The sequence below is a fragment of the Drosophila persimilis genome, unplaced genomic scaffold, assembly GCF_003286085.1.
Source record: "Drosophila persimilis strain 14011-0111.01,24,50 unplaced genomic scaffold, DperRS2 tig00000000-arrow-pilon, whole genome shotgun sequence".
Lineage (NCBI taxonomy): Eukaryota > Metazoa > Arthropoda > Insecta > Diptera > Drosophilidae > Drosophila > Drosophila persimilis.
In genome coordinates, this window is record NW_020825288.1 from 20559466 (window position 1) to 20577411 (window position 17946).

At 46.1% G+C, this 17946-nt stretch overlaps 6 protein-coding genes across 8 annotated transcripts; 2 read left to right on the forward strand and 4 right to left on the reverse strand.

Moving 5' to 3' along the window:
- Positions 1-1452: 1452 nt before the first annotated feature.
- Positions 1453-3696, reverse strand: LOC6591335 (trimethylguanosine synthase). Its single transcript, XM_002016897.2, has one exon. The coding sequence runs from the start codon at positions 3621-3623 to the stop codon at positions 2184-2186; it is 1440 nt and encodes a 479-aa protein (XP_002016933.1). The 5' UTR covers positions 3624-3696; the 3' UTR covers positions 1453-2183.
- LOC6591336 lies at positions 3497-4263 on the reverse strand. Its single transcript, XM_002016898.2, has 3 exons — positions 4034-4263; positions 3629-3973; positions 3497-3563 (listed from the first exon to the last, which is right to left on the reverse strand). Exons 1-3 carry the CDS (start codon positions 4225-4227, stop codon positions 3521-3523), a joined length of 582 nt encoding a protein of 193 aa, XP_002016934.2. The 5' UTR covers positions 4228-4263; the 3' UTR covers positions 3497-3520.
- A 171-nt stretch (positions 4264-4434) lies between these two features.
- Positions 4435-6919, forward strand: LOC6591409 (DNA-directed RNA polymerase II subunit Rpb4). Of its 2 annotated transcripts, XM_026994283.1 has the most exons (5): positions 4435-4539; positions 4665-5499; positions 5559-6016; positions 6074-6340; positions 6420-6485. In XM_026994283.1, the coding sequence occupies exons 1-4, from the start codon at positions 4476-4478 to the stop codon at positions 6310-6312; spliced, it is 1596 nt and encodes a 531-aa protein (XP_026850084.1). In that variant the 5' UTR covers positions 4435-4475; the 3' UTR covers positions 6313-6340; positions 6420-6485. The 2 variants fall into 2 exon arrangements, with proteins under 2 accessions (XP_026850084.1, XP_026850087.1); XM_026994286.1 differs by lacking the exons at positions 4665-5499; positions 5559-6016; positions 6074-6340 and adding an exon at positions 6663-6919 and having other exon boundaries at positions 4476-4539; positions 6420-6600.
- Positions 6920-7004: 85 nt separating this feature from the next.
- Positions 7005-8250, forward strand: LOC6591410 (protein AAR2 homolog). The gene has a single exon (XM_002016900.2). It carries the CDS (start codon positions 7038-7040, stop codon positions 8202-8204), a length of 1167 nt encoding a protein of 388 aa, XP_002016936.1. The 5' UTR covers positions 7005-7037; the 3' UTR covers positions 8205-8250.
- LOC6591411 lies at positions 8202-8735 on the reverse strand. The gene is made up of 2 exons (XM_002016901.2): positions 8462-8735; positions 8202-8396 (listed from the first exon to the last, which is right to left on the reverse strand). Exons 1-2 carry the CDS (start codon positions 8594-8596, stop codon positions 8262-8264), a joined length of 270 nt encoding a protein of 89 aa, XP_002016937.1. The 5' UTR covers positions 8597-8735; the 3' UTR covers positions 8202-8261.
- Positions 8736-11536: 2801 nt separating this feature from the next.
- Positions 11537-16372, reverse strand: LOC6591412 (14-3-3 protein epsilon). Of its 2 annotated transcripts, none has more exons than XM_026986466.1 (4): positions 16241-16372; positions 12023-12492; positions 11765-11945; positions 11537-11697 (listed from the first exon to the last, which is right to left on the reverse strand). In XM_026986466.1, the coding sequence occupies exons 1-4, from the start codon at positions 16302-16304 to the stop codon at positions 11627-11629; spliced, it is 786 nt and encodes a 261-aa protein (XP_026842267.1). In that variant the 5' UTR covers positions 16305-16372; the 3' UTR covers positions 11537-11626. The 2 variants fall into 2 exon arrangements, with proteins under 2 accessions (XP_026842267.1, XP_002016938.1); XM_002016902.2 differs by having other exon boundaries at positions 11537-11700; positions 16241-16371.
- Positions 16373-17946: the final 1574 nt, after the last annotated feature.

Below are 17946 nucleotides of genomic sequence, written 5' to 3' on the forward strand. Positions count from 1 at the left end.
GGTTGGGCTGCTCCGTTGTTTTGGGTGACCATTTGTCAGGAAGGTTGACAACATTACGCTGCAAATGAAATAGCGTAATAAAAGGGTGACTTAATTTGTTTTTTTTTGTTGTTCGGCACTTGGCCGAACACTGGATCGAGATGAGCTGCGAACACGTGTTTGTCTTCCAATAAAATATATATTTCTATATATTTAAAGAGCTTGGCCGTTTTATAGGCCGCCAGTCGAGGATATTGAAATTTTTGGCATTGTCAACCCCCGCCGACGACAGTTAGAACGACAATTACGCGTATCTAATAATAGAGAAGGCGAGACGGAGTCGAAAACCGGAGACCAGAAACCAAACCTGTAACCGGGCCGGGGAGCGCTTAGATTTAAGTGGCTGATAATCCTTGGGCTGACGCGTGACAGGCTATTTGCTGGTATTTTATTAACAATTTGCCCAATAAAAAGGTTGTCGTTTAATCGCAGGGCATTAAACTTCCCCTTAATAAAAGGATAAGTTGACCCTTCGATAGATAATCCTTAAATAGTGCAGGACTATAGAGTTAATAAAACAATCCTATACTCAAGCTTCCAATAGATAGTATCTCTTGCCGAAGGAACTGTCTTCAGCTATCCCCAAAAAATACTCTACTGGCAGTTGTAAAACAAATCACCCAAGAACCATCTTTATAGCCATTCTTGGCCCAGCTCTTCCTCAATTTGGCCACAAATCAGCGCTGAAAAGTATGCTCTAAATTTCGCTCAAGTCTCCGCTACGCACACTAATAAGTTAATCAAACTAATTGCAGCAGTTTGGTGGAGCAGCAGCCACTTGCCACAAGCCAAGCCCCGAACAAGGGGGGAAAATATTCCAGCTATAAATTCCGCAAATGCCCCACCCCCCTGCCCGTCCCCCAGGCAGGGGCCCTAAGTATGTTGTTAGCCAGGAAAAGGGTTGTGCTATGTTGTGTTTGTTGTGTGTCCCCCGTTCGTTGTGGCTCTCTGTGTCTGTGTCTGCGATGGAATTCAGGAGAAACGAAGCTGCTGTGACAGGCACATGTTAATTGCCACCGCTCTGCGTTGCCAGGTTAAGGATTCGGCTCTGGGCTCTGGTTGGGTCCCAGGCTCCGTTCCGTTCCGTTTCGTCTCCGGCTTAGACTTGTTTTACAAAGTTCTTAAAAATTGATGCACGTTTTGTTTCGTTTTGCTTTTTAATTAAAAGTCCAAAAGGGAAATGGAAAGGGGCGTATAGTGTGGGTGGGCAGAGGGTAGATGGAGTGCGTTATGGTTATGACCATTGGTCAGTTGAGCTTTTGTTAAGCTCTCTAAATTGGCTAAAGAGCTTGGGACTCTTTTGACATTGGCGGTGACTTGGCAACAATCCGAGTGCGGATGGATCCAGGATGTGGGGCAGTGGAATGGGAATGGGAATGGGCAGGGGTTGGACGAAAGGACAAATCGTGCGCATTGTGTGTTACATAGGATGTGACTTTATTCATTAGTCCAGTTTTATCCTCTGCCTGTGGTAGAGACAGAGGCGCAAACTTACGACAAAACACACAAAGGTACAAATGTGGGAGAACCAAAAAAAACAAAAAAAATACGAGTTTTTGTGCTTCTGGTGCTTGGATTACAAGACTTTGGTACATCTAGATGCTAGACTTTTTAGTGTAATGCATTTCTTATTCGAATATAGACATTAATCCACACGAACTAACAATTAAACTTTTTTTTAATGATACTTTTGAAGGCAAGTATTCATTTCACATTGGTGAGAAATTAGGAATAAGCCTGGTTACCTTTTAAAACCGTATCGATAATGGTTTCAGTATTCAAGGAATATGCATTAATTACTTAAAGACTACTTAAAGTTCAAATAACTGAAAATATTCACTTCACACTGAATAAGGACTGAGTTCTTGTGCAACTACTATAATAATTTGTGCCTCAGTAACAAACAACACGAAATGCCTTCATCTTAAAGTACTACCCGTATTATATCATCTGTAGAGATGAAATAAATCAACAGTTTACTCTGTTTTCTTGCCTTCTTCTCCAGCATCCTTCTAAGATTTGATTATACTTAATACTAATTTACATGCTTCTCCGGTGGATTCTCTGCTCCTTCTGCAGCAACCGTCAGAGTTTTGGTTTCACTTCTCCTACAGCAGCCTTCTAATATTTGATCATACTTAATCCTAGTCTACACCGTTCTCTGATGTATTCACTTCTCCTTCTGCGGCACACGGCTGAGTTTTGATCAACCCACTTCCAAAGTAGGCTGTCAGAGCCACCAGACGCGTGTCCAGATAGTTGTGCTCCACCTCGCACTGCTGTCCTGCGCCGCTGAGGGCAATCACCTGGCTCATACTGGCATTGCGGGGCAGAAAGAAACTGACGTTGTCGGCGAGGCGACGGCCCAGCTGCATGAGATGGCTGGCGCCCACTGGCAGCAAACTCTCTTCGATGTCAAAGGTGGCCAGTTTCTGGTAGCTGGGACCGCCCCAGGGCGGACTGAAGAACACCACGTCCGGACGGAGCCTGGTGCTGGGCGCGAACTGCAGGAAGTCCGCGTGAATGAACTCGATCTTATCAGCCACACCGTAGATGGTAGCATTGTGCTTGGCCATCGCCAGCTTCTCTGCATCGATGTCCACGGCAATGACCCGGCCGCAGGTGAGGGCGAACTGGATGGCATTGCCGCCGCAGCCACAGAAGGCGTCGAGGATTACGTCGCAGGCTACACGACGGGCTGTCTGCTTGGCAATCTTCTCCGGTGTCACCGAAAACCAGCTCTCGCGGTCCAAGCGAATGCCCATGTCGAAGCGGGAGAATAGGGAGAAGCGCTTCAGCCAGTACTTGAACAGCTTGCTCTTATTCTCCTTCATGAAGTCTGGCATCTGATCCACGCTTGGGTTGGGTTTCTTCTTCTTTGGCTTTTTCTTTTTGATGAAACCACTCTGCACGCCGTGCAGGGGTTCTGGTTCCTCCTCGCTGGTCATGTTGTCCGAGTCGCCGTAACTACTGAAATACTGCTCAACCACAGACTCTGCTTTTGGCTTGCGCCGTATGAAGTGGCTGGCCTGGGCGCCAAAGGCTGCTGGAAGGCCGAGAAGTCTACGCTGCTCCTCCTCTTCAATATCTTCGGGGTCGTCGTTGGCCGTCAAATAGGGTTCTTTCGCATCGATCTTTTTCTTCCGCTTATACCTCGGCTGGTTTCCGCTTACGTCTAGCTGCTCCAGCTCTTGCTCAATCTCCTCAAGATCCTCTGTACTGATGGAACCAAAAGATTTCAACAGCTCGTGCTGATAGTTCTCAAAGGCGCAGCTGAATATGTGCCAAAAGCGAGCACCCAGGTCTTTGACATGCTCCTCCCAGAGCGCCTGCCAATATACTCTCTCCGCCTCGTCACGGACGTCGACGATCTCCTTGAATTCGGGAAACCTCTTGTTCCACTTCTCCTCCAGCAGCTGGTGGCCCTCGCGCTGCCAGAAATCCAGCCAACTCTCCTCCTGTATGCTGGTCCAGTTGCTGCTCAGATCGAAAGGCGGGCCACCCGTGTGTCTAGCCTCAAAGAGCTGTGTGAATATGTAGAATTGTGGATTGGTGTGCGATGATGTCAGGTAGTGTGTATTCATCTCACTGGCTGTCGTGGAGACTCAGTTGTTTGATCTGCAGCCTGCGGTCTATGAGCTCCTCGAAACTTTCGACGGGCTGTGCGAACCACACGTCGATAGCCGGTATGTGAGTCTTATGCAGCTCTTCCAGATAATTCTTGCGGGCAGCCTCGTCGTCGCCCATAGCCTGCAACAAGTTAAACACACCGCCTGTCGTCAGTGTGGGACTGTTGGGGAACTGTACACAGCACAGCACCACCTCGCCTCGCACAATGCAATAGCAGCCGCTGCTCAGGTTCAGTTCGCTGGCCTTGGCGATGTCCAGGCCCAGCAGCAGCACGGACAGAATGCCTTCGGGCAATGAACACTCCCTGAAATTGTGCAATTACGAAGTCTCAACAGATTCACGGCTAAAGAATGCATTATCTTACTCTGGCAAACTCTTTACACGCACGTTTTCGAGCCCGTATTTATCCGACACCACGGTGAGTCGTCCTATAACTGCGCACTTGCCGTAGTGGAGCTTCAGGTAGTTGGGTTCCAGCGCCAATTCCTCAACCAACAGGGTTTCAAAGAAATCAATATATGGCGGCGACGATCTACCTTCTTTGCGTTCTTGGCTCATTACTTTGGCCAAAACTCTAGCTGAAGAAAATAAAATGAGCGCGATTTGTATTTTATTAAATGTGTGGGCGAGCCAGTGTTGTGCAGGAATAAAATGCAACAAAGTTGCCATATCAATAGAGAGCGATGAATGGCTGTGACAGTTGTTATCGTTCTACGCCCATCACTAAGTGTTTTTCGAGCAAAAAAAGCGGCATTTCTCAAATATTCATTAAAAAGTACAACTTTTCTATTAAATAATAGCAGAAAATGTCGTTTATGAACCCCGTGGACATGGTGGATGAGGATGCCGCCGACCTGCAGTTCCCCAAAGGTAATATACACAACTGCAACTAATCGCATTCCCAAATTACAAGTGAAACTAGTAGTAGGTCTAAATGCTAGTACTAGGGTGGGCACCCCTCACACATGTTTACCCAATTGAATGACCTTTTTTAGACAAACTCATAGCCGATCAGGTCCAGCGTTCGACGGTGAAGTTTCAACGTGCCCGCCCAGATGACCAGACCAAGTGCACCACAGTCTTCTACCAGGCAAATGCTCTGCACAGGCAGCTGGATCAACTGGAAGAAAGGGCGCGCGATCAGAGTAGCAACTGCAGTGTCCCTCCTGCCGACGCCGGTGGCCCCAGCTGTGCCACGTGCCGCTGCCACCTTAGCGAGCCTTACATAAAATGCTCAGAGTGCCTCGACACGTTGCTGTGCCTGCAGTGCTTTTCCCGAGGCCGCGAGATAGCCACGCATCGCAACTGCCACGCCTACATCATAGTACGCGGCGACATCCGCGTGTTTGCCAACGAGCCCGACTGGACAGCACAGGACGAGCGTATCCTGCTGCAAACGCTGCGTACGCAGGGCTATGGAAACTGGGAGGCGGTCTCGCATGCTCTGGGCCAGCGTCACAGCACGGCAGAAATTCGCCGTCACTACCACGACTGCTACTTTGGGGGGATCTTTGAGCGTCTGCTGGGACTGCAGCACTCGCGGCAGATCTACCTGCCAGAGCGGATGCCGTATGTGTTCAAGATGCGCAGCCTGGACCCGCCGCGTCACGACGACATCGCCTCCATGCAGTTCAAGCTTAGTGCAGGCTATCGCAGTGCGCGCGGCGACTTTGATACGCCCTACGACACGTCCGCCGAGAGCCTTCTCTCCATTATGGTGGCGCAGGAGAGTTTCAGCAACGAGGATCAGCATGAGGAAAGCAGCGCAGAAAGAGAGCTGACCGAGGGGCTGCAGCTGGGACTGTGGCGTGCATACAACAATCGCTTGAGGTAAGCAAATCCTACCTGTTTAACCAAGATCTGATAATAATGCTGCCCCCATCTCCCAGAGAACGGAGGCGTCGCTACAATATCATGCGTCAACACGGTCTCATCATGCCCAATCGCACTGTCAGCTGGATCTCCAAATATGTGCACGCGTTCAGTAGCGATGCCAGCTGCATGCGTTTCCTGGGCTTCATGCAGCTGTGCGAACCCATGCATTTCGATATGCTGGTGGAGTCGCTGCGGTACTTTCGCGAACTGCACAACCGTCTGTACAAACTGTACGATCTGCGCCAGCAGGGTATCCGCACATTGTCCGGTGGGGCACGATACGCACGCCTCCTCAGCCAGCGCCAGGAGTCACAGCGAGAGTACGCCAGACAAAGGCAGATCAATGCGCTTGACTTGCAGCAAATAGTGCAGAACTGCAGGAACTTTGGAAACGCTGAACAGTTGTCCGCGGGTCTCGGGTCGAAGATCTATCAGAATACGCGCCGGAAGGCCAGTCCTATGGAGGTTGGAGGTAACTAACGGACATATAGGGTGCTATTACGATATAAAACTCTTATTTATCCTTCAGATCTTCCTGGCTACTCGAAGTTGGACGATGACGAGCGCAAGCTTTGCAGTGTGGTCCGTCTGGTGCCACAGTCATATCTGGACTTCAAGAATCAACTCATCTCGGAGCATGCGAAGCTTGGGCATCTACGTCTGGCTGATGCGCGGCGTCTGATCAAAATCGACGTGAACAAGACCCGTCAGATCTATGATTTCCTGCTGGAACATGGCCACATCAGCAGGCCCCCGTCCTATGGCTAGCCCTTAGTTCTTCCCCAATGTTTCACTTGTAAATTGGCCAACCAACAATGCATCTCTTCTCTGCCATTCAATGTCCTAACGAACTCCACGGTGTTGGCTATTTTCAGAGTTTGAGAATGCCGAAACGCTGCTAATATCGGAGGTGCATATGCTGCTCGATCATCGTAAGCGACAAAACGAATCTGCCGACGAGGAGCAGGAGTTCTCCGAGGTGTTTATGAAAACCTATGCCTACACGGACAGTTTTCGCAAGTTCAAGAACAAGGAGACCATCATGTCCGTTCGCAGGTAGACTATTGAAAATTCCAACAAGTGTTTTTATTATATTATATCCTATTGTATATTCCCAGCTTGCTAATGCAAAAGAAACTGCACAAATTCGAGCTGGCTGCCTTGGGTAATCTTTGCCCGGAGGCGCCCGAGGAGGCCAAGGCATTGATACCGTCGCTGGAGGGTCGTTTCGAGGATGAGGAGCTACGCCAAATACTGGACGATATCGGCACTAAACGCAGCTTGCAATACTAATCCGTACTAAAATTAACAATAGAATAATTATTCCTAAAAATGTTCTCAAAAATAAAATCCTACCGCCAAAAAAAACATTGCCAAAAGCCCACCACTAGCTGCAGCTATCGATAACAGCAATCGAAATCTGTTTCTGTTTTGGTTATTAGTTTCTTTCAAACGTTTTCAATTGAAACAAACCACAGAGCGCAGATTCCAGAATGAACAAAGACAACTCCAGCATGAACATGGATCCCCAGCTGGCCCTGCGCCTGCTGGCGGATGGCGCAGTCCTGGTCATAGCCGGCGTACCAGTGGGCACAGAGTTTGGCATTGATTTGTGCGCCTACACGATTGGACCGGAATTCAGAGGCGTCAAGATGATACCGCCTGGCGTCCACTATGTGTGGTGTGCCTCCCAGGGACTCTATGGAGATGCGGCACCGCGTGTCGGATTTGTACACTTCTTTCATCCCAACGAGATTCTTGTGCGCGAGTGGGACAACGACCTCGAGGAGCTTCGACCGCGACAGATTGCCGAGCCAGAGGTGGAGCGGGAACGTATACGAAAGAACCTGGTCCAGCTGGAGAAGATGCTGGCTGCCTACGACTACCGCCATGTCTGCGCGTGGAAGGATCTCACAGGCAGCGTGACAGAGCCGTGCGTGGATCGTTGCCGCCCTACATTGGGCACCATACGCACCAACGTTGAGCTCCAGTCCTGCCCAGATGCCGACAGGCCACGAGGGGAGCCAGGTGCCGCATCCAGTAGCGGCAGGAAGCGCAATGCTGCCGTCAGGCTGCTCCTGGACGAGAGCGAACTCCTGCCCAACCTCAAGCCCGTGGAGGGAACAGCACCGCGCTTCAGTGCGTTACCGCTACGCGTCCCACACGATTCCCTGCCAGCGGATGTGTCACGTCACGCCATGGACTGCATTGCAGCTGTGGATGACCTGATCGACAGATTCGGTTCTTCCGATGCCCTGATCGAGGAGCTGCAACTGGCTTACGTGTTCTTTCTGGTCGGCTACTCAGTGGAGTCGCTGGCCCACTGGCGCAAGCTGCTTGGCCTGCTGGCCCACTCGGAAGCGGCGGTGTCGAAGCACAAACTAACCTACATGAAGTACAGCGAGGTTCTGGCACACCAGCTGCCCTACCTTCCGGAGGAACTGATGGTTCCCAGCCCCCACAACAGCGTCTTTAAGGATGTGCGAGAGCTTCTGGTGAATCTGCACGAGGGCGGTCTGAGCGTCAGTGCCGAGCGTCTGAAGAAGCGGCTTGAGAATAAGCTGGGTTGGTATTTTGAGGGACTGCTCGACGAAGACCCCGAGGACCAACCTCTGATCATAGAACTCCCTGAGGCCCAGGAATCTCCCATTGGCATGTAAACGTCTTTTGTAAGCCTATATTTGCAATATACGGACTGAAATTTGATCGATTTGGTTTTAGCGCAGCGAGTGCTGGGTTCGCAGATAATTCCACAGATCCCGGGCCGTGCGGATGCTGACCATGAACTGGCACAGCTTCGTCTCGATCAGGCAGAGTATGATGAACTTGGCGCGCTTGTCCTTGAGCAGTGACTGCAACAGAGTTTCAGCAGGCGAGGAATAGGCTTAAAATTGGGGCTTCCTCAAGCAACACTCACCTCCTCGTTGTTCTCGGGACCTTGGTCCACCACAGACCACAAATCCTCCGACTCCAGATAGGCCCGCACCGTCATCGACCAGGCCTTATAGTTGTCCAAACCTTTGAGCTTCTCGATTTGCAGTTGCAGTGCCATCTCCGAGACTCGAGCAACGTTTCACAACTAAATCGCTGGCCTGGCCTGGCTTGGGCTCTCTCTGCCCGTGTCTTTTTCCCATTTTCTGTATAGATTTTCAAATATAGATATCTAAGCATTTGTATTTCCATTGTGCGCCGCAGTGCATGCAAAACAATGGCCACTAGACCCACATTTGTTGTTGCTTCCGGGCCAATGAAAGTGCTGGCCAAATGACATTGAGCTTAAGTGGACACTTGTGATTTGACGCAGAGGCGTTCTTTTCTGATTTTTCTGTTGTCCCACAGTTAGCTGGATAAAATTCAACCATTCATAGCAAATTTTTCTACGCTGCACAGTGGGAAAATATTAACAATCTACCAAAAGAGCTTCATTTTTGACATTTCAAATATTTTGTTTGGCTGTATCCATTGAGAATTATTTCAGGACTTATGTTCTTTTTTGGGATAGTTAGTAAACAAATTCCACGTGCTCTTTCAGTTGCGCAGATTTCTTAAATTGTTCTTCCTGTTATATTAGTAATTCCACTGTGCGCTGCCGACATTTTATCAGCACGGTGCGGACGGTCTGAGGTGGCGCCAAAGGTGTACAAGAGTTCAGTACGCCGTGACGTCACACAGATATGCCTAGGTCGAGCACAACAGTTCGATTTAGCGTGACGTCACACAAATCTTTCACCTCAAACAATGTGTGGCGGCATGCAGTCGAATCTGTTGGTCGATACTGCAATGTGGAATGCAGTTTTTCCGTACAGTTTACGGAAAATAAAAAGCAGTCGCCGATTTTGTTAACCTTCAGCAGTGCCCCTCGGAAGCAATCAAAATCATATACATACTTGAAAACTTTCGGGGCTGATAGAACCAAGTATCTGTTCATCATATCTCACTTGCCTTGATTGGACACCGCACCCTACTTCCGCTCCCCCTCCACCGCGCCAGCAGATATCCAAAATTCAATTAATAATAAATTGTGATGCCCAGTGGTTGTTGTTTTTTTTTAATGATTTTTATTTGAAATGAATACGAATGTCAGTTTAGCTGCTGGTTGTTTCTGTTGTTGTTGCTGTTCCGTTCAAGAATTTTAGCTGTAGTTGTTCTTGTTGCTGCCTGATTTATGCTTAATTAAGTTTTTGCACAGGCTTTTCTCTTTAGCGACTGCGAAATATTTGCTGTGTAGTCTACTTCCCGCTCGCTCCCAGACTTTCTGCGCGCCTCATTTATCATAAAATGAACTGTGAAAAAGCTCGTGCGAAAACATTTCCTCTAGCTTTTCTTGGTTTGGTATTGGTATTGCCATTTGTTAAGCACGCAAAAACAACCCACAGATAATGCTGGTTTTTTGTTCTTTTCGTTTTTTGGCTAAATAAAATGATATTTCATCTGTTTCGGCTTTTCTGTTTAAATGCAGACATTGTGTCGCCTGAGGGGAGCAGGAGTGGAGTGGAGTGGAGTGGGCTGGGTAGGTGTATGGTGAGGGGGGCTGTTTGGGACTCTTTGAAAAATTCGAAATCTCTACAAATTACATAAGTGGTAGGGCATAGAAAATATACAAGTATATATGTATGTATACAATATATATATGTACCGTTGTGTTTTTTTGTTTGTATCGTTTTTTTCTTGTATTTAGCAACTACAAATACAAATACTTTTCTATATTTATTAAATATTTTTTCATTGTGGCGCAAGGAAAGAGATGAGAAAACTTTTGGTTGCGATTGCAATGGAAAAACACAGGAAGCAAAAAGGCAAATAACGGAAAACAACTAAAGTACCGTTCGATAAGTGGTGTTGTAAGAGAGCACACAAAAAGAGAAAACAAACGGCTCGGTATGCGAGTGTGTTGTGTCTGTGTTTTGGTGAGGTGAGTGTGTGTGTGTGTCTGTGCGAGTGTCAGTGTTGAACAATACACTTACATACATACAAATTTAAGCTTAAGAATTCGTTTTATGAATTTCGCTTAACTAACATTCCCTCTTCTCGTTTAATATAGTTTTTAGCATTATTTCGCATTCTTTTCTATCCTTATTCCGTTTGTTTTGACTCTCTCATTTTAATCTTCTTTATTATTTGTTTTAAATTTAAATTAATTGCTGTATTTTTCCTTACATTTTCGACTTTTTTATGTTTTACTTTTACTTTTGCGCTTATTAAATGGTTTTTTATACTTTCTTCTTTTTCGTTTTATTATTGGCTTAAAATTAAAGTTGTATTTTAAGTGTTGCTGTTTTTCTGTGTTTTTTTTTTTTATTAAACTTCTTTTGATGTGGTTTTGCTGCTGAATTAGTTTTTTAAAATTAATGCATGCCAACTCGTGAATTAGTTTTTTTTTCGAAATGAATGCGCGCATGCCACTACACTCGCTTTGAAAATTGCCTTCTTTTCTGATTGTTTGCTTCTCAACTCCGATCTTTTCTTGCTGCTTTCGTTTTTGTTTCGTGTGTTTTCGTGTGGTTTAAATGAAGTTTATTTGTTTGTTTTTTGCTTCTCATAATTAAATATAATATTTATTTAAATATAATATAATGCCTTGTTTCTCGAATGCAAAATGTTAAATTTAGTAGAGTTGTTTCTTGCTGATGTTGTTGCTGCTGTTGGGAGAGGATGCCAGCGCGCTTGCCTTCACTGAGGAATGGGGATACGTTTCATTGCAAACTACCACGCCCACTACTACCAGGCCACCGCCCCAAATGTGTTTCTTGTTTGTGCTTGTCCGTGTTGTGGCGCTGCTTCTGGTTAGGTTTAGTGTTCTTGTAGTTTTTGCGTTTCATTTCTGTTACTGCGAATTTTAATACGCCCAAGTATCGATTATCGATCGGTTTTTTCTCGATTGTCGATTATCGATGCTCCAAAGGATCGGCTGCTGATCTTTTGTAGTGCTGTTTCTGGTACCTCTTTTGTGGTTCGTTCTGGTTGTTGTTGTTCTGTTGTCGTGTTGTTGTGGTTTGATGTATGCATATATATTATATGGTATTATATTTACTTTAGAAGGTATATTATGTGTTTTAAATGGAAGGGCGGGGGTTTACTTAAATTACGACACATCCTGATCCTCAACATCCTGAATTTGCTCCTTCGGCTCGCCATCACCTGCGTTGGGGTCTACTTCTTAGCATAATAATTAAAATCGTCAATTAAAAGATTCAAGAGGGTGGGTTGCTATGGTGCTTACCTTCTGCCTGCATATCGGACGTCCATAATGTGAGGTTGTCGCGCAGAAGCTGCATGATGAGTGTCGAGTCTTTGTAGCTCTCTTCGCTCAGTGTATCCAACTCGGCAATGGCATCGTCGAAAGCGGCTTTCGCCAAGCGGCATGCACGATCCGGCGAGTTGAGAATTTCGTAGTAGAACACCTGGAGTGGAGGAATAGCAAGAAAATCCAAAAGTGAACAATGAGAATTTCAGTACAGAGCACTAGGCCAAATCTCACCGAGAAGTTCAATGCCAAGCCCAAGCGAATGGGGTGTGTTGGGGGCAGATCGTTCATGGCAATGTCGCTAGCTGCCTTGTAGGCAATCAGCGAGTTCTCTGCCGCATCCTTGCGGTCCGAGCCGGTGGCGAACTCGGCCAAATAGCGATGGTAGTCACCCTTCATCTTATAGTAGAATACTTTGCTTTCGCCGGATGTGGCGCATGGAATGAGATGTTTCTCGAGCACATTCAGTATGTCCGAACAGATGTCGCGCAGCTCCTTCTCCACCTGGCCGCGGTAGGTTTTGATCATCTCCAGCTTCTCCTCGGCCCCCTTGTTCTCCTCCTTCTGCTCGATCGAGGTGATGATACGCCATGAAGCACGTCGGGCTCCGATCACATTCTTGTATGCGACGGACAGCAAGTTACGCTCCTCGACAGTCAGCTCGACGTCCATGGAAGCGACCTTCTTCATGGCCTCGACCATTTCTAACGGAAGGAAGAAAGCGAGCGGTTAATATTGATTGGTATGCAGTGAAAGGAGTTGAATAATCTCTAGGAAGTATTCCTGGGTAGCTACTCTACTCTCCCACTCCTCTCCGTCTGTCTGGCTTTGTCTTATCACGGCCGACACGCCCAATCCAAATATAATGGTATATAAGTCATCGAGATATAGGTGTTTATGCATAACTCGGACTGTTTTGGCCGATTCTGTCATACCACAACCCAACCAGAACCAGGCATTGTGATAACAGTTTCCTGCTGGCTCCTCTCCTCTTCCTGCACCACCACCCCCACCATCATCATCAACATCATCATCCTATAACCGTGCCATGAATCACGTGCCTGGAACTCCGGGAAAGACAGTTGCAAGCTGCTTGATTCCATTTCATTCCAGTGTTTATGTGAGTGTTGATAACAAAACAAAATCAGAGCTACAAAATTGTAATTTTACTGTTTTTGTTGCTTTTGTCGCCGTTTTCTCGCTTGCATTTCAACGATGTGTGTGTGCTCCTCGTGTCTGCTCCCTCGCTCCCGCTACCCGCCATCGGCTGCTGACGTATTTCGCCCCACATATACACACACACTGGCAGCGCGCACTCCCAAAGTCACAGAATGGGCAGACAGGCACGCACGCACACAAACGCTCAGCGGGACATTTTGCTGTTGTTGTGTGGCACGTAGATGTGAAAATTGGAAATAAAGTTGGCATGGTTGCATGATTCATGCGTCCCGTCTGTAGTGGCTGGCGCTGCCGTTTCAGTTGAACTTCAAAAACGGTTGTTGGCATTGGCACATCGTACATTGTACATGTGTATATATGTGTGTACATTGCACTTTACAACACTGACACCGCCAAGGCTGTCACGGGCAGAACGTGCAAATTGAACTTGAAAACGGAGGAAGGGCAGCATACATTCAGAGATGGGTGGGAGATGGATAGGATAGGCAGGGGGGCATATCATATCCATCCATCTTGCTGCAGCACATGTTGCTCAGTCAGGCAGCAACATCTACTACGAATTAGGAGACATGCGCGAGGGAGAATATAGCGTAGCGTATAAAGCGAAAATCAATAAAGGCGGCCCAAAAATATGAAATGACAAATCAAATGCAGCCGAAAAAAGAACGGGAGGAAGAGCTAACCACATAAATCCAACCGCCACCCACAATCAACCCACACACACCTATATGTACATACAATCCACCCACACCAAAAACGGCAGGCGTCACGCGAAATATAATGAAAGATTAAGGCAAAGAGGGACCAAAAGGAAGGCAAGTTTTGAATAAAAGAGAGGAAGGAAGGAGGTGGTTGGCTCCCTCCCTATCTCACTCTCCCTCCCACCCTTATCAACGGCCTGTGGGTGTGTCTATTTGTGACATAAGGGCGCAGCAGCAGCAGCAGCAGCCGTAGCCGCGTCAGCGGCAGTTGAAAAAACATGCGCACATACCGTTACAGTAAAGAATCGTGTAATTAGACAAAGGAAAAACTAACAGCAGACCGAGACATCATTGGGCTGCTGGCCGACCATTTGACCAGCAGTTAAATGGTGCACACAACAAAAAGCAGACAAACAAAACACACCTTTCCCCCTATTCCACCCCACCCAGGCCCCAGTTCTCTTTACAACTATGACCGCTCATCTATCAACTTTATGTATGCTCTTTTTTCGCATATCGACGACATTGACGAGAGAACATCAACTGAAAAAGCAGTGCGCGACCTCGAAAAAAATGTAGATGGAACAAGACGAGAGGCAAGGGGCGGGAGCAGCAGCACCTGAGAAAGCACACTTAAAGGCTGACGTTAATGTGTATATGGAAAGGGTGGGGGAGGGGGGGTAGGGTAGAACGGGCAAGTTCAGATTGGGGGCGCAGACATTGCCGGCTGGTGGCGGCATTAGCCTGTGCCTGTGCTCGCTTCGCCTGTATTGGTGTTCCAGCATGAGACCCCAGCCAAAACTGTCCGAGTGCGACAAGGCCAACCCCAAGTGCTCCATGAATACACACAGGCACTGACATATACAGTCGCAGCTCTCGTATACTCTGCCTTGGAGCGTACGCAGGCGAAAATAAGAAGACAAACATGTGATACAGACACAAAAACATCTATGCATGCGGATGTGTGTGTGTGTGCGCAGTGGCTGCTAATAGTTGATTGACTTCTTTGCGGCAACAGCCACACGGCAGCAACAACTACGATAAAGAGACGCCGCCCGTTAATGTTGTCAGTTTTGCAGGCAATTATCAGGAGAATTGCCATTGTCTTTGCTGCAATTATTACTGCTAATGTACTTGGCCAAAACGGCTGAGAACATTGTTTGCCAACTTTTGCCAGGCACTGTGCAGCGTCGCCGACACCACTCCGACACTCTAGTTATCTCGTTTTAACGCATGCAGCAGCATTTGGGAATTGCTAAGCGCGCGCTTTTTCGCAATCGCCAAATACGCTTCCCCCCGCCACCAGCGCTTGTTCTATTCTCATCCTGCTCTACTCTACTCTCTTTGCATTTTGAGCAGCGTTTTAATTAATTGGAGTATTTTTAATTAAATAAGCAGCCACAATGAAAGCCCCCGCCGAACACTCATACCCCACACACACGCACACACATGCGCGTGAGCATGAGTAATGCAAAAGCAACAGAAATTTTTTTCTTCTGCACTATCAGGCAGAGTTGCCACTTTGCTGGACTAATATTTCAGCGTCGAAGCCAAAAACGAAATATAATAAACTATCCCCGCATCTAATTTGCATAAATAAAGAAAGGGAGAAAAATGGGAGACGGAAAAGCAGTAGCCGGCGACAACTCTGCGTCGCACGGACCACAATCGATTCATTCATCGATTTTTCGCATGACGACGACGACGACGCCGCCGCCGCTGCTGCTGCTGCGCATGACAAGCACATTTATACGAATAATGAGGGATGGGGAGATGGTGGGGGAAAAAAGACAGACCCACTCCTTCCCCCAAAATGCTTTTCCACCATTGATTTTGGGCGTGGAGAGCGGCCGTCCGACATTTAAATATAATTAATAAATGTGTACGACGCTGCGTTTCCTTCCAGAAAGATTCGCCTTGACAACAACAACGACCGACAGACTACTACTACTACAAACAGCCCTTAGCAACGCGCCGCTCCGCGCAGCCCTCACTCGCAACACTAAATACACAAAATTTCGACTCGAAATGAAAGAGGAGGCCCCCCCTCTCGCGATAACTATACTATTTGGCCCACCTTACTGTAAATTATAATACGCAATTTAATCTTTCTCTTTTCGCAAAAAGCCAGCGAGAAAACCACGCGAAATTTTGCCGGTAAAAATCAGGTTTTACATTTTTTCTCCATTTCGTCTCGTCTTTCTTGTAGCCATTCTTACAGCGCTGCGCTCTTCTTCTTGTCGTTTCTCTCTTGATTCGGTCTTTCGTTTTCGCAGAAATACTACTCATCGGCTGCGAGCAGCGGCGGCGCTGCGACGCGACGCTATGTCGTTTCAGCGGCTGCACCTACACAAATGTCTTTGCCAAATTGAAAATTTCCAATTTTTCCACTGTCTGCGACTATAGCTAACAATTCTGCGCTGATTTTGCGAGGGACAGTTTTGGACAAGACGCGGACAATCGCCCCGACTTTTCACCGACCACGCGACGACGCAACGGAACGGACCCCTCCCCAACGTTGGCGCTCCGCGGACGAGAAAATTTTTTCTTTCTGCCTTTTTCATCTACTCACCATCGTAGCGCTCGGCCTGCTCAGCCAATTTTGCCTTGTACACATTGTTCTCGCGTTCAGTCATGATGTTTAATCCTTTTTAGTTAAATTAATCCACAGAAAAAATTATTTAAATGCTCCCGGTACGTGCGGCGTCGAATAAATTTACTTGCTAGTGTGACCGCGGAATTATCAATGAAATATACCTTGCGACGCTAAGAAATATACCTTGCGACCCTCGGAAATATACCAAAATATACGGTCTCACTTTAAAAATATACCGTAAATATACTGACGAATTCAAGTTCATTATACATATTCCTCGTTTTTGATATTCCGTCAAATATTACTAGCTAGATATAACATTTAGCCATGCCCACCTAATTTAAACCGATTAAGGAATCAATTTTCTACTTGACTGGCTTGTTTTAAATACTTGCTTTGTTTTCTTGCTACGGCAATTGCTGTTTATGCTCTTCAACTACAATATACCATCTCGTATGATGAAAACCCGAACTTATCCCACTTATGCCCCATCTATTTAAATAGTTCAGATACTTGAGGTAAATGGCGAAAACTATTAACGATTGTAAATTCTTCTTGTAGATCCATCCTATCCTTCCCTTTAACTGCAAAAAAAAACCCCACGAACTCCACCTAAACTGCGCTAAAACGAATACATTTTCATTATTTTCGGTGGAAAATGTAAATACCCCCTTGGCTTATAATAGGTTAATCGTTCTCCTTCAAGGATTGGAAACCATATTGCTTAATTTTAATGTTCCGTCAAATATTATAAGCCAGATAGAACATTTAGCCGTGCCCACATAATTTTAACCGATTAACGAATCAATTTTCTACTTAACTGGCTTATTTTTAATATTTGCTTTTATTGCATTTTGCGTAAAAAGAGGTTTTAGCGAAATAAGTCAAACAAAAAGCAAGTAGCGAAATAGGTCAATCAAAACAAACGGAAAAGGAAATTCGTTCATATTGCTCGATTTTGATATTCCGTTGAATAATGCTGGCTAACTAAAGCCCTCAGCCATGCTCACATAATTTTATCCTATTGATGAATAAATTTTCTACAAGATTGGATAGTTTTTAATCCCTGCTTTTATTGTATTTATTGTAAAAAAAGATTTAAACGAAAAAGTTCAACACAAAAAGAGTCTCTGTGTTGCGTGTAGGCCTTTGTATACCCTATTTTGTTAATTTTATATGAAGATGAATCGTGATTTATTAAGACCTTTTCTCAAATTGATATTCTTTAGACATATTCAAGTATATTATTAGTATCTTGTATATATATATCTCGATCCTGATACCTACGGAGTCTTCGATGACAAACATATTCTTAATTCTATAACATCCATTCCCCCAGGGTATGTGTGCGTGGAATGGGACTCATTGTTGTGAACCGGTTATTACGACTATTTCTTGGTTAATCTTTCTTCCGTCGAATATTCCCAGCTAAATAGATCTCTTATTTTTGCCCAGATAATTTTATATGATTGCTGAATCAATTTTGATCAAGATTAACTATTTTTAAGTACTTGCATGTTTTTTATTTTGACAAAAACACGATTTCATTAAAAGTGTTCAATGTCGCAGGTTGTGACGTCAATGTTGCTGGTATTTGCAGACTCTTTGTTGTCAACCAGGGTATGGGCGTTTGTATACCCTATTTCGTGAATATTATATAAAGATGATGTTTTACAACCTGC